This window comes from Phyllobates terribilis, unplaced genomic scaffold (genome assembly GCF_046119375.1).
Source record: "Phyllobates terribilis strain yellow unplaced genomic scaffold, ASM4611937v1 Scaffold_3__8_contigs__length_932513732, whole genome shotgun sequence".
Classification (NCBI taxonomy): domain Eukaryota; kingdom Metazoa; phylum Chordata; class Amphibia; order Anura; family Dendrobatidae; genus Phyllobates; species Phyllobates terribilis.
The window spans coordinates 694,802,087-694,815,569 of NW_027362763.1; the positions used below are offsets into that span (position 1 = coordinate 694,802,087).

General features: G+C 44.8%; 1 protein-coding gene across 4 annotated transcripts in view; it reads left to right on the forward strand.

The window, feature by feature from the left end:
* The window catches only part of EPRS1 (glutamyl-prolyl-tRNA synthetase 1), a 79,105-nt gene that overhangs the window by 40,156 nt on the left and 25,466 nt on the right, over positions 1-13,483 (forward strand). For 2 of the 4 annotated variants that reach the window (XM_073671916.1, XM_073671918.1), the window contains 9 exons: positions 145-369; positions 1,494-1,721; positions 2,461-2,691; positions 3,481-3,740; positions 4,254-4,305; positions 4,672-4,881; positions 9,964-10,036; positions 12,036-12,115; positions 12,206-12,307. In XM_073671916.1, coding sequence (XP_073528017.1) covers positions 145-369; positions 1,494-1,721; positions 2,461-2,691; positions 3,481-3,740; positions 4,254-4,305; positions 4,672-4,881; positions 9,964-10,036; positions 12,036-12,115; positions 12,206-12,307 — 1,461 coding nt within the window. The remainder of the gene's footprint in view (positions 1-144; positions 370-1,493; positions 1,722-2,460; positions 2,692-3,480; positions 3,741-4,253; positions 4,306-4,671; positions 4,882-9,963; positions 10,037-12,035; positions 12,116-12,205; positions 12,308-13,483) is intronic. The other 2 variants (XM_073671919.1, XM_073671920.1) reach the window with 1 other exon arrangement.

Here is a 13,483-nt window from a genome sequence, read left to right on the forward strand (position 1 = left end):
TGTGGAAGGCAGCGGTGGCACCGAGGAGCCCTTTTATCTTTGCCAATTGCAGGGATTTCTCCAGCTTCTTTCACAACTTTCCTAAACTTTTTTTTTCCCTTCTGTTTGGTGTCTGCACTGCTCCTTCTCTTCTTCGCTCTAAAGCATCAGGTAGAAGCGGCCGTGAAAGGTTTATTAGAGCTGAAAACACAATATAAGCAAATAACTGGGCAAGAGTACAAGGCAGGCGTCCCTCCCGCAGCCCCGGCCAGCGGCCCCCCACCTCCTGCTCCCTCCAGTCCTCCAAGCTCCAACATCATCCTATTATACAGCAGGGTCTCTGAGCAAGGAGAGGTGGTCCGACAGCTAAAAAGCAAGAAGGCTTCCAAGGTAGGAGCTGCGGCTGCTCTTCTGTTCTACGTGTAGATGCTTTGCCTCTGTGTCCTGGCTCTATACATAACTGCAGACATGACCAATAAGCTTTACATATCTGAGGCCGGCTGGGAACCTTTAGATCAGTCTCTTACAGGACGGACATTTCACTTGCTGACGGTTGTGTGGGTGAAGCAGCCATACTTAGGCCAACATTAGTAGGGTGCTAATAAATATCTGACCACTGGATCACTTCCACTAAACTCCCCCAACCATGTATTTATGTTCGGATGCCGTAAACCCCGGGGGGGAAGGTGATGGGAGCCGGATTTCGTAACCCCCGGGGGGAAGGCGATGGATGCCGTAACCCCCGGGAGGGGGGGGGTAATTGGTCCCGGATGCCGTGACCCCCGGGGGGAAGGCGACGGGTGCCGGATGCCGTAACCCCCGGGGGGAAGGCGACGGGTGCCGGATGCCGTAACCCCCGGGGGGAAGGCGACGGGTGCCGGATGCCGTAACCCCCGGGGGGAAAGCGACGGGTGCCGGATGCCGTAACCCCCAGGGGGAAGGTGACTGGTGCCGGATGCCGTAACCCTCGGGAAGCGTGACTGGTGCTGGATGGCGTAACCCCCCGGGGGGAAGGCAACGGAGGCCGTAACCCCCGGAAAGCGCGACGGGTGACGGATGGCGTAACCCCCAGGGGGAAGGCGACGGGTGCCGGATACCTTAACCCCCAGGGGGAAGCGTGATGGGTGCCGGATGCCGTAACCCCCCGGGAGGAAGGCAACGGATGCCGTAACCCCCCGGGAGGAAGGCAACGGAGGCCGTAACCCCCGGAAAGCGCGACGGGTGCCGGATGGCGTAACACTTCCCGGGGGGAAGGCGCCGGGCGCCGGATGGCGTAACCCCCCGGGGGGAAGGAAGGCGCCGGGCGGCGTAACCCATGAAGTCGTGTGCTCCGATCCCTTTCTCCATATCGTGTCTTGTTGGGATGTAACTCTTTGTATATTACCGCAGGCCCCGGCGTTGGGATCTTCCGCCACTATAGAACACATTGGAGATTTCTGTGCAATGTCTCTTCTGTCATCAGATGATCTTGCTTTGTTCTTTGCTTCTTCCATCGTTCTCTCTTTTGCATTTAGGAGGAGATTGACGCCGCAGTGAAAAGCCTCCTGAACCTTAAAGCTGATTACAAGCAGCAGAGCGGTCAGGAATACAAGCCTGGGGGTCCTCCTCAGCCTTCTTCTAGCACATCCACTCCCCCAACAATCTTCAATCACACAGCCCCCCGTGACGGCATCGCCCTATACAACGAGGTTTCGCAGCAGGGGGAGCTCGTCCGCAAGCTTAAATCCGAAAAGGCTCCAAAGGTAAAATAGTTTGTGGTCGTTTGCCGTAAGATCCTGCATGTTTTGTGTGCAGTGTTCCCGTATCATTTTGCTGAGGAGAAGATGCCACTAGCTCTGCCAGCTGATGTAATGTTACATGTCATACTGGCTATTAAAGGGGTTATTAACACTTTCATAGATGGCCATTATCGGATAGTGCTTGTTAAAACAAACACTTTTGCAATTTATTCCTTGTTAAAATTTGCAGCCATTCTTGAGATACAGGCACTTTTTCTTTTGTTTACAGCTGGTTCTATCAGCGGTGGTCGGTCTCCAAGGCAACGAGCTGTAAACAAAATAAGTGTTAATATCTCACAAATGGCTGAAATTTTTAAATAGGAGTAAAATGCAAATGTGCTCGTATTTACGAGAGCTAGCTGATGATACCCATTTAGGAAGATGGGAATAACCCTTTAAAGTAAGATATTGACTGTATGAGGCTGCCACGTAGAGGTCTGCTGCTTGTTAGCAGCTCTCTGACGTCCTGACGACTCCTCATGATATATGGATGCCGGTTGTCTCTGAGAGCCCATTTAAGATGATTGGGTTGAAATAATCGCAGATATGATGTCTTCCAACCGGCCTTGTTGCCTACAACAGCCAATCACGATACAGCTTTAATTTTTAAAAACACATTAATGAAATTAAAGCTGTTCTGTGATTGGCTGTTATGAGTAACAAGGCTGATAAATGTGTGTCATCTCCTTTTCCATTTTTTAAGGACAAGGTGGACGAGGCGGTTAAAGCCCTGCTGTCTCTCAAGGCCGAATATAAAGAAAAGACCGGGCAGGAGTACAAGCCGGGACAACTTCCTGCAAGCTGCGCAGCGGCAGAGCAACCTGTGAAAACTCAAGAAAATAATCCGCCAACTTGTTCATCTGAGGAGCTGCTTAACACGCTCACCAGGCAAGGGGACCAGGTCCGAAAACTGACGAGCGAGAGCGCTTCCAAGGTAAGAAGACTAATGTGTCGTAGCCATCAATGAATTTATCGCACGGTGTGCACTACCTTTCTTCAGAATTGACTAATATGGGTGGTATGGGTATGTAATAGAATTTAAAGGGATTATTCCCATCTTCACAGATGACTATTGTTGGATAGTGGTGGTAAAAACTAGCAATTTTGCAATTTGCTTCTTTTTAAAATTTGTATCCGTTCCTGAGATATTAACATTTACACTTTTGCTTATAGCTCGTTGCTTAGGAAACCGACCACCACTCCAGTCTAGCTTGTAAGCAGTGCGCTCAAGCTGGCCAGGATTAGGAGCTAACGGTACACTAAAGTGATCCGGTGACATCTTTTAAACAATGCTTACAAGGTCAATATAAAGAGCTTGTCAGCACTGCACATGCTCTACTGTCTCACAGTAGTGGTCGGTCTCCAAGGCAACGAGCTGTAAACAAAAGTGTAAATATCTCAAGAACGGTTGAAAATTCTAGCGAGCAGTAAATTGCAAATTTATATGTTTTTACAAGCTCTATCCGGCAATACCGAATTATGAACATGAGAATAACCTCCTTTAAGTGATACAAATTCTGGCCTCCACTAGGGGGAGCTTTCTGTATATATTTATACATTGAACTAAGCGGTAAGCTCCCACTAGTGGCCTCCAGAATATATCGTGGCATTCGCTAGACATGCTGGGAATGTAAAGGCCTTTCTCTAGGGAAAATAAAATGGAATTTCTTTTTCTTTTTTACAATCCATTTTCTGGCGATCTGACATGACTGATTATCTTTAGGATGTGGTTGATGCTGCAGTGAAGCAACTTCTTGACTCGGTACTGGCGCTGGCTCAGTATAAGGCTCAGACTGGAGCAGAGCAGACATCGGCGGCAACAACTGCACCGGAGGATAAGAAGCATAAAGAAGACAAGAAGCAGAAGGAGAAAGAAAATAAGTCCGAAAAGCAGAACAAGCAGCCCAAACAGGGAGACGGCCAGAAAAAGAAGGACGCGGGCAAGGAGGCCGCTGAGGGGCAGGGCCCCAAGAAACAGACGAGGTAAGGCCTGACTTCTCTATATATATTCCTGCCTTATATCTTAGTTCAAGTTTACTTTAGTGGGGTCTCCACCCAGGTGGGGAAGCTTCTGGCTCCTTGTTTCCCTGCACATTCCACTTTGATGTGGTCTGTGGTCATCAATCAGCCTAGAGGAGCTCCAAAAAAGACAGACAAGAGTTAGAAAGTTGGACCTTTAAAATGAGCTCACTGACAGATCCTCAGTTAACTCATTCTGCAACCAGCGATACAGAGGTTATAGAAAGCAAATGGTGTAAAATTTTTAATTGCATTTTTTTAGGGGGTGCTAAAAATACGTGTATTTAAGTAAGAAGAACAATTGTCATCCCTTGTAAGGAGCAGTATTCCTGATGCCCGCAGCCTAAAATAATGTAATCCAGTTCAGCTATTTAGATATTCTAGTGTTCCCCACCTCATTGGTGTCATAAAGGCTTGTTCCTCAAATGTTATTTTTTTTCTTTTTTTTTCATTAATTTTTGCTCTTTATTATTTTAGGCTGGGACTGGAAACCAAGAAGGAGGAAAACCTTGCAGACTGGTACTCCCAGGTACGTTACCGGACGGCAGCGTAGATGCGTGTAAGCCTCTGTGCACATTGGGTTTAGTCTGAATGTATCTGCCATTGCATGTGTCTGGGGGTCTTATGTGATATGTCGCGGCAGTGCAGGGGACGCCAGGCTACATCACTGCTGCCCCCCTTCTTCTCCGATGTTCTGGTTATATTATATTCTAGTGATAGCCATCATTTTTTAAGGTGGGAATACCTTTTTAAATTACTTTTGAAAGGCGTATACTCTGTTCACATACAGATTTTCAGGTAGAGTCAGTGCTTACATACGGCAGGCGCACATCAGGGACGTGCACGTACCCATCTCAGTAAGAGTCACATACTATATATCTTCTGTGTCTTCCAGGTGATCACAAAGTCAGAGATGATTGAGTATTACGACGTCAGCGGGTGCTACGTGCTGCGCCCATGGGCCTTTGCCATCTGGGAATCCATTAAAGATTTTTTCGATGGCGAGATAAGAAAGTTAGGCGTGGAGAACTGCTACTTCCCCATGTTCGTGTCTCAGGCGGCACTTGAGAAAGAAAAGACCCACATTGCCGACTTTGCTCCAGAGGTGAGTTATAGAAAAGTGTCAGCCGAAAGTTAATGTTCGCTGTCTGGTCTTATGAAGATGTCGAAATGAAAGGGGGTCCATATTATTATTATTATCATTATTAATATATACTGTATTTTTCGGACCATAAGACTATGAAAATTGTACATTCACACTGAACGCATCAAAGCTATGAATTAACACATGTGGAATTATATACTTAACAAAAAAGTGTGAAACAACTGAAAATATGTCTTATATTCTAGGTTCTTCAAAGTAGCCACCTTTTGCTTTGATGACTGCTTTGCACACTCTTGGCATTCTCTTGATGAGCTTCAAGAGGTAGTCACTGGAAATGGTCTTCCAACAATCTTGAAGGAGTTCCCAGAGATGCTTAGCACTTGTTGGTCCTTTTGCCTTCACTCTGCGGTCCAGCTCACCCCAAACCATCTCGATTGGGTTCAGGTCTGGTGACTGTGGAGGCCAGGTCATCTGGCGTAGCACCCCATCACTTCCCTTCTTGGTCAAATAGCCCTTACACAGCCTGGAGGTGTGTTTGGGGTCATTGTCCTGTTGAAAAATAAATGATGGTCCAACTAAACTCAAACCAGATGGAATAGCATGCCGCTGCAAGATGTTGTGGTAGCCATGCTGGTTCAGTATGCCTTCAATTTTGAATAAATCCCCAACAGTGTAACCAGCAAAGCACCCCCACACCATCACACCTCCTCCTCCATGCTTCACGGTGGGAACCAGGCATGTAGAGTCCATCCGTTCATTTTTTCTGCGTCGCACAAAGACACAGTGGTTGGAACCAAAGATCTCAAATTTGGACTCATCAGACCAAAGCACAGATTTCCACTGGTCTAAAGTCCATTCCTTGTGTTCTTTAGCCCAAACAAGTCTCTTCTGCTTGTTGCCTGTCCTTAGCAGTGGTTTCCTAGCAGCTATTTTACCATGAAGGCCTGCTGCACAAAGTCTCCTCTTAACAGTTGTTGTAGAGATGTGTCTGCTGCTAGAACTGTGTGTGGCATTGACCTGGTCTCTAATCGGAGCTGCTGTTAACCTGCGATTTCTGAGGCTGGTGACTCGGATAAACTTATCCTCAGAAGCAGAGGTGACTCTTGGTCTTCCTTTCCTGGGGCGGTCCTCATGTGAGCCAGTTTCTTTGTAGCGCTTGATGGTTTTTGCAACTGCACTTGGGGACACTTTCAAAGTTTGCCCAATTTTTCGGACTGACTGCCTTCATATCTTAAAGTAATGATGGCCACTCGTTTTTCTTTACTTAGCTGCTTTTTTCTTGCCATAATACAAATTCTAACAGTCTATTCAGTAGGACTATCAGCTGTGTATCCACCAGACTTCTGCACAACACAACTGATGGTCCCAACCCCATTTATAAGGCAAGAAATCCCACTTATTAAACCTGACAGGGCACACCTGTGAAGTGAAAAACATTTCCGGTAACTACTTCTTGAAGCGCATCAAGAGAATGCCAAGAGTGTGCAAAGCAGTCATCAAAGCAAAAGGTGGCTACTTTGAAGAACCTAGAATATAAGACATATTTTCAGTTGTTTCACACTTTTTTGTTAAGTATATAACTCCACATGTGTTAATTCATAGTTTTGATGCCTTCAGTGTGAATGTATAATTTTCAAGGTCATGAAAATACAGAAAAATCTTTAAATGAGAAGGTGTGTCCAAACTTTTGGTCTGTACTATATATATATAGTCTCCCCCCTTCCCCTCCCACCCTTCCTTTTCCACATCCCATATATAGGGGTAATGTCCCCCAATTCTGTACTAATGTCCCCATCCTAGTATATATGACCACTCCATCTTGATAGATTTATTAATAAAAAATATATATATAATTTTTTTTTTTTTTTTTGGTTGTTGTTGGGTGGCAAGAAGAGGGTAGCAGCCGGATGCTGCAGCTAACACTGTGTCCGCTGTTAAAGAGAATGAATATTCAGTGCTCCCCACGCCCATAGTCCTGCCCGCTTCTATGCACTGAAGATGGTGCCTAGAGGTGGGAGGGACTATGGGTGTGTGGAGCAGTGAATATTCATTGTCTTTGATCGCCGAGCAGCTGCTGCAGGGAGCAGTGAATATTCCGGCAGCTGACCTCAGCGTGTGAGGGCGCATGGCAGTGACGTCATGCGCTACTTACATGTTGAAATCAGCTGCTGACATCAGAACCAGTTTTTACAAATATTCCCCTGATAGCCCATTTCTATTTTAAGGTTGCCCAATTAATTGAAAAAATAATCTAAGTTAGAATCGCTTTCTATTTCCTGTTAAAAAATAGTAAAAAATAAATAAATAATGAACTAAAGTCAAATGTATGAAAAATATAAAATTAATTAACATGTAAGTGGCACTAAAAATGAACAAAAAAATATATTACAGGCCTCAGAAATTAATAGCAAACCAAACTTTCTCATTTATTTATTTATTTTTTTTGTACTGTCTCCTTGACATTTTTGCTGCTCAATGAACACCATAAAAACACCCCCTCCCCCCCCCAAAAAAATAATGGGTTAATTGCAATTTCTCTATCGCTTCATTAGGGGGGACATAGGGAATTATGGTGTATGCTGCTGTTGCTTGGAGGCTGACACTAGGCTAGAAAACAAGTTATCTCCTCCTCAGCAGTGTACACCCACCGACTGGCACAAAGCCAATAAGTTTTAGCTTAGTGTCACTAGAAGACAGACATGAGTCTGCGCTCAGAAGCAAGAAACCTAAGGTTGAAATGGGTTTGTTTTATTAATCATTTCCATTCCATTTGGCACAGCAGATCATTTCCTTCCTCTGCACTGGCAGATTGTCATGACAGACGCCAGCCTCCTCGGATGAGGGGGCAGTATTCCACCGACGCACAGTTCCAGGACGCTGGAAATCCCGGGAGGCCTCTCTCCCCATCACCATCCTGGAACTCAGACCTACCTCACTCTCCTTCACTGGCAGGACCTGCTAGCGGGTCGCTCGATACGAATCCAGTCCGACAATGTTATGACATGCATCAACCATCAGGGCGGAACACTGAGCCGGTCAGTCATGTCAGAGGTCTCTCGGATTCTGTCGTGGGCCGAACAGTGTGTTCTGCCAATCCCAGCGGTGCTCATCCCTGGCATGAACAACTGGACCGCCGACTTCCTAAGTTGTGAAGGCCTCTCCTCCAGTGAGTGATCTACCAACACAACAGTGTTCAAGCAAATCTGTCGAAGGTGTGCCCCACATCAACCTCATGGTGTCCCTGTCGAACCACAAGTTCCTCGTCTTGTGTCCAGGTCCTGCGACCCCCCCCCCCCCCATTCCCTGGCGATCAGATCCAACGCCTTGGTTCTTCCCTGGTTCCATTTCCACCTTCCGTATCTGGTTCCACTGCTCCCTCTGATTCCCAGACTCATCAAGAAAATCAAAGCGGAAGGATTATCAGTCATCCTCGTGCCTCCTGACTGGCCCAGAAGAGCCTGGTACCGTAGAGTTAGTTAACCTTCTCACAGATGTCCCCTGGAAACTCCTCCCGGATCGCCCAAAGCTCGTGGTTTGCTCTTCTACCAGAATTCTTGGTTTCTCAATTTAATGGCGTGGCTGTTGAAGCCACAGTTTTGGGAGAGGCAGGTTTCTCTTCTCAGGTCTTCCGGAAGAGAAAGGCCTCTTCATATCGCATTTTTAATGGCACGTGGAAAGCCTTTTTTTTTTCCGTGGTGCGAGGTCAATCAATCAGCCCGCATGTCCTTTTTTCTTCCTTCACTCCTGGCCTTCTTACATTCGGGCCAAGAGTCCGGATTATCTCTCAGTTCCCTCAAGGGTCAGGTCTCCGCGCTCTCTATTCTTTTCCAATGGAATCTGGCTTTCCGCTCCCAGGTCAAGATGTTCCTGCAGGGAGCCGCACAATCAGTTCCTCCATATCGTCTTTCTGTGGGACCTTAACCTAGTTTTGAGCGTGCTCCAGGGACCTCCCTTTGAACCCATTCGAGACATTGCCCTCTCTTACCTTTCCAGGAAAGTTTCATTCCTTATTGAGATCACATCTATCAGGCATGCCTCGGAACTAGCCTCTCTCTAGTGCCGTTCCCCCTTTCTCATCCTTCGCCAGGGCAAGGTGGTCCTACAACCAGTCCCTTCCTTCTCAAGGTGGTTTCTCCGTTCCACCTCAAAGAGGGCATCGTCCTTTCATCCTTCTGCCCGTCCCCATCTCATCCTCTGGAACAGTCCCTCCACAGTTTGGATCTAGTCAGGGCCCTACGCTTCCTTCAGACTCCAACTCCTTGTTCGTGATGCCTGATGGTCATCGCAGGGGACTTGTGTCTTCAGGGCTACTATCACTCGCTAGATCCGCTCTGCCATACTGGAGGCATACAGAGTCAAGGATAGACCACGCCTGCCGGCATTGAAGGCTCACTCCACCCACGCGGTGGGGACTTCCTGGGCCGTTCTTCACCAGGCTTCTTTGACCCAGCTCTGCAAGACTGCTACCTAGTCTTCTCTTCTTACATTTTCCTAATTCCACAGGATGCATGCCAGCGCCTCGGCTGATGCCAGCCTACTCAAGAAGGTTCTGCAGGCGGCGGGTTGTCTATCACCCAACCTGATGTGGGCATGTTTTCTTCTGATCCCTCCCTTGGGTCTGCTTTTGGACCCCCAATGAAGCGATAGAGAACAGAGAATTTTGGGTACTCACTGTAAAATGAAGGCTTTGATGAAGAGAATTTACGCTGAGTACGCAAAATTCCCTTTTTTTTTTTTAAATTCATTTTTATTTATTTTTATTATTCTTGGTTTTTCAGTACATTTTAATGGTAAAATGAATTTTATCATCTTGTCAAACAAACGTCTATGGTTGTGAAAATGCAAAAAAAAAAAAAAAAAAAAATGATGGCACTTGGAAGATAGAGTAAATGTAAAATTGACGGCACCATTAAGGAGTTAATGCAGAGAGGACAGCACCATTAAAGAGTTAATGCAGAGAGGCCGTGCGGTGCAGGAAACTATTCTACATGCGGTACATTAGACCTTTTAGCTTTCTGTTCAATCTGACCCAGGTTTATTAATACCTGTATTAAATATGTTTGTGATTTTTTATTTATTTAGGTGGCCTGGGTGACCCGATCAGGGAAGACCGAACTGGCCGAGCCGATCGCTGTGCGGCCGACGAGCGAAACGGGTAAAGAACCATAGGGTTAAATCTCCCGCTGTCAGTAAGGACCAGCAGCGCCAGAACCTGCACATTCATAGAGGGGACACACAGGGGTCACATATTTTAGAGCCAAGCATAGGATTGCTTTCTGTCTCTTTAGATCAGGAACAACTTTCTTGCCTGATCTCATGGGATCGGTCTCTGTCCTTAGCATTAAGATCATGTTTCCTGTATAACGAAGCCAAAAATAAATATGAAAAAATATACAGTACAGACCAAAAGTTTGGACACACCTTCTCATTTAAAGATTTTTCTGTATTTTCATGACTTTGAAAATTGTACATTCACACTGAAGGCATCAAAACTATGAATTAACACATGTGGAATTATATACTTAACAAAAAAGTGTGAAACAACTGAAAATATGTCTTATATTCTAGGTTCTTCAAAGTAGCCACCTTTTGCTTTGATGACTGCTTTGCGCACTCTTGGCATTCTCTTGATGAGCTTCAAGAGGTAGTCACCGGAAATGGTTTTCACTTCACAGGTGTGCCCAGTCTGGTTTAATAAGTGGGATTTCTTGCCTTATAAATGGGGTTGGGACCATCAGTTGTGTTGTGCAGAAGTCTGGTGGATGCACAGCTGATAGTCCTACTGAATAGACTGTTAGCTGCTTTTTTCTTGCCATAATACAAATTCTAAGTAAAGAAAAACGAGTGGCCATCATTACTTTAAGAAATGAAGGTCAGTCAGTGCGAAAAATTGGGCAAACTTTGAAAGTGTCCCCAAGTGCAGTTGCAAAAACCATCAAGCGCTATAAAGAAACTGGTTCACATGAGGACCGTCCCAGGAAAGGAAGACCAAGAGTCACCTCTGCTTCTGAGGATAAGTTTATCCGAGTCACCAGCCTCAGAAATCGCAGGTTAACAGCAGCTCAGATTAGAGACCAGGTCAATGCCACACAGAGTTCTAGCAGCAGACACATCTCTACAACAACTGTTAAGAGGAGACTTTGTGCAGCAGGCCTTCATGGTCAAATAGCTGCTAGGAAACCACTGCTAAGGACAGGCAACAAGCAGAAGAGACTTGTTTGGGCTAAAGAACACAAGGAATGGACATTAGACCAGTGGAAATCTGTGCTTTTGTCTGATGAGTCCAAATTTGAGATCTTTGGTTGCAACCACCGTGTCTTTGTGCGATGCAGAAAAGGTGAACGGATGGACTCTACATGCCTGGTTCCCACCGTGAAGCATGGAGGAGGAGGTGTGATGGTGTGGGGGTGCTTTGCTGGTGACACTGTTGGGGATTTTTTCAAAATTGAAGGCATACTGAACCAGCATGGCTACCACAGCATCTTGCAGCGGCATGCTATTCCATCCGGTTTGCGTTTAGTTGGACCATCATTTACTTTTCAACAGGACAATGACCCCAAACACACCTCCAGGCTGTGTAAGGGCTATTTGACCAAGAAGGAGAGTGATCGGGTACTACACCAGATGACCTGGCCTCCACAGTCACCAGACCTGAACCCAATCGAGATGGTTTGGGGTGAGCTGGGCCGCAGAGTGAAGGCAAAAGGGCCAACAAGTGCTAAGCATCTCTGGGAACTCCTTCAAGATAGTTGGAAGACCATTTCCGGTGACTACCACTTGAAGCTCATCAAGAGAATGCCAAGAGTGTGCAAAGCAGTCATCAAAGCAAAAGGTGGCTACTTTGAAGAACCTAGAATATAAGACATATTTTCAGTTGTTTCACACTTTTTTGTTAAGTATATAATTCCACATGTGTTAATTCATAGTTTTGATGCCTTCAGTGTGAATGTACCATTTTCAAAGTCATGAAAATACGGAAAAATCTTTAAATGAGAAGGTGTGTCCAAACTTTTGGTCTGTACTGTATATATATATATATATATATATATATATATATATATATATATATATATATATATATATATAAATATAAATTTTTTTTTATTTTTTTTTTTTTAGATTTTCTAATTTATTCAATATTTTTTATTTTTCAGTTATGTATCCTGCGTACGCGAAATGGGTGCAGTCACATCGTGACCTCCCCATAAAGCTCAACCAGTGGTGCAACGTGGTGGTATGTACTATCATCTGCGGCATGGTAGCCCATTATTGGCCTCTTTAACCACCACAATTAACTTTTTTTTTCCTACACCCCCCCCCCAAGAGATGGGAGTTCAAGCATCCTCAGCCGTTCCTCCGCACCCGCGAGTTCCTGTGGCAGGAGGGACACACTGCTTTTGCTACACAAGAGGAGGCTGCAGAGGAGGTTAGTCGGTTCTGTGAATGTATTCGGAGTTTTTTTTTTTTTCTTTTTATGGACTTTACTCCATACTTCCTGCTGACTATAGTTTTGGTATGCCCTGGCAACTGTCTATGTATCACTAGTACATAAGCTAATGCACTGGAATAGAGATATATGGATTATAGTGAGAGAGAACAAAACAAATAAGCAAAAAAATAAAAAATCCTTTTTTTTTTTTTTCGGGCGTATTTTACAACCAGTAAACTTTATTACCTATAAGTCCCGATACATGAAATATTTTTTGATGAGAAAAATGTCATAAAACTTCTAAAAACTTTGCATTTTTGCAAATCATTTTATTTATTTTTTTCTGTACGGTTATTAATTCTAATTTAAACAAGACACCTATATAATGTGCAACTGGTACAGCAATAAACCAGCATAAATTTGTCTAAAAAAAAAAAAAAAAAAGTTATAACCTTCCATAATGGAAAAAAAAAAAAATTCTAATTAGTCCTCAAAATTAAATACTTTAGCAAATGGCCAGAAAATGGTCCTACGGGATTGAGTCTGCTCCTGAATAACCACGAGTAGGATTTCCTGTCCGTTTGGCACAGGTGGATGTCATGTTTTCAGCTGACCACCAGATGGCAGAATTGCCTCGTCTCGCTGCCGCTTACCTGTCGTCTTGATCCCGACTCCGTTTGCCAAGTGTCCTTACTTCACCCGTCTCTGCTTATTCCTATAGGGTCATATAAATGGAGTTTTGCCCAAGTTCTCAAATACAAGGGGCCTCGTTATTATTTGCTTCAGACGTCACATTGCATCATTTTTTTTCTCTCTTTTTTTGGTTACATCACTTTAAGTCGGGTTGTAAATAAATACAGATTCTTCTTTGTGGGAAGGTAAAAAAATATTTTTTTTTTGCCTAAAGTCACTTTGTGAAATGAATTACGTTAATTTAATAAAATGTTGGCCAGGTTCCTTAGATTAGAAGTGGCTGATGCTCTTTGCGTGCACAGCAAGCAACTTTTTTTTAAAGGGACTGTGTCACTTTTTGATACTGGGACCTCACAAATTCTCAATGGTCAGGTCTGTAGTTGGCGTTTCTTATATGTAAAGGAGATGACGTTTAGCCACAGGCGGTTTCATCTTCGAATAATTTGATGTAAAGACTGGTTATTTTGTGGTGTACTTGTC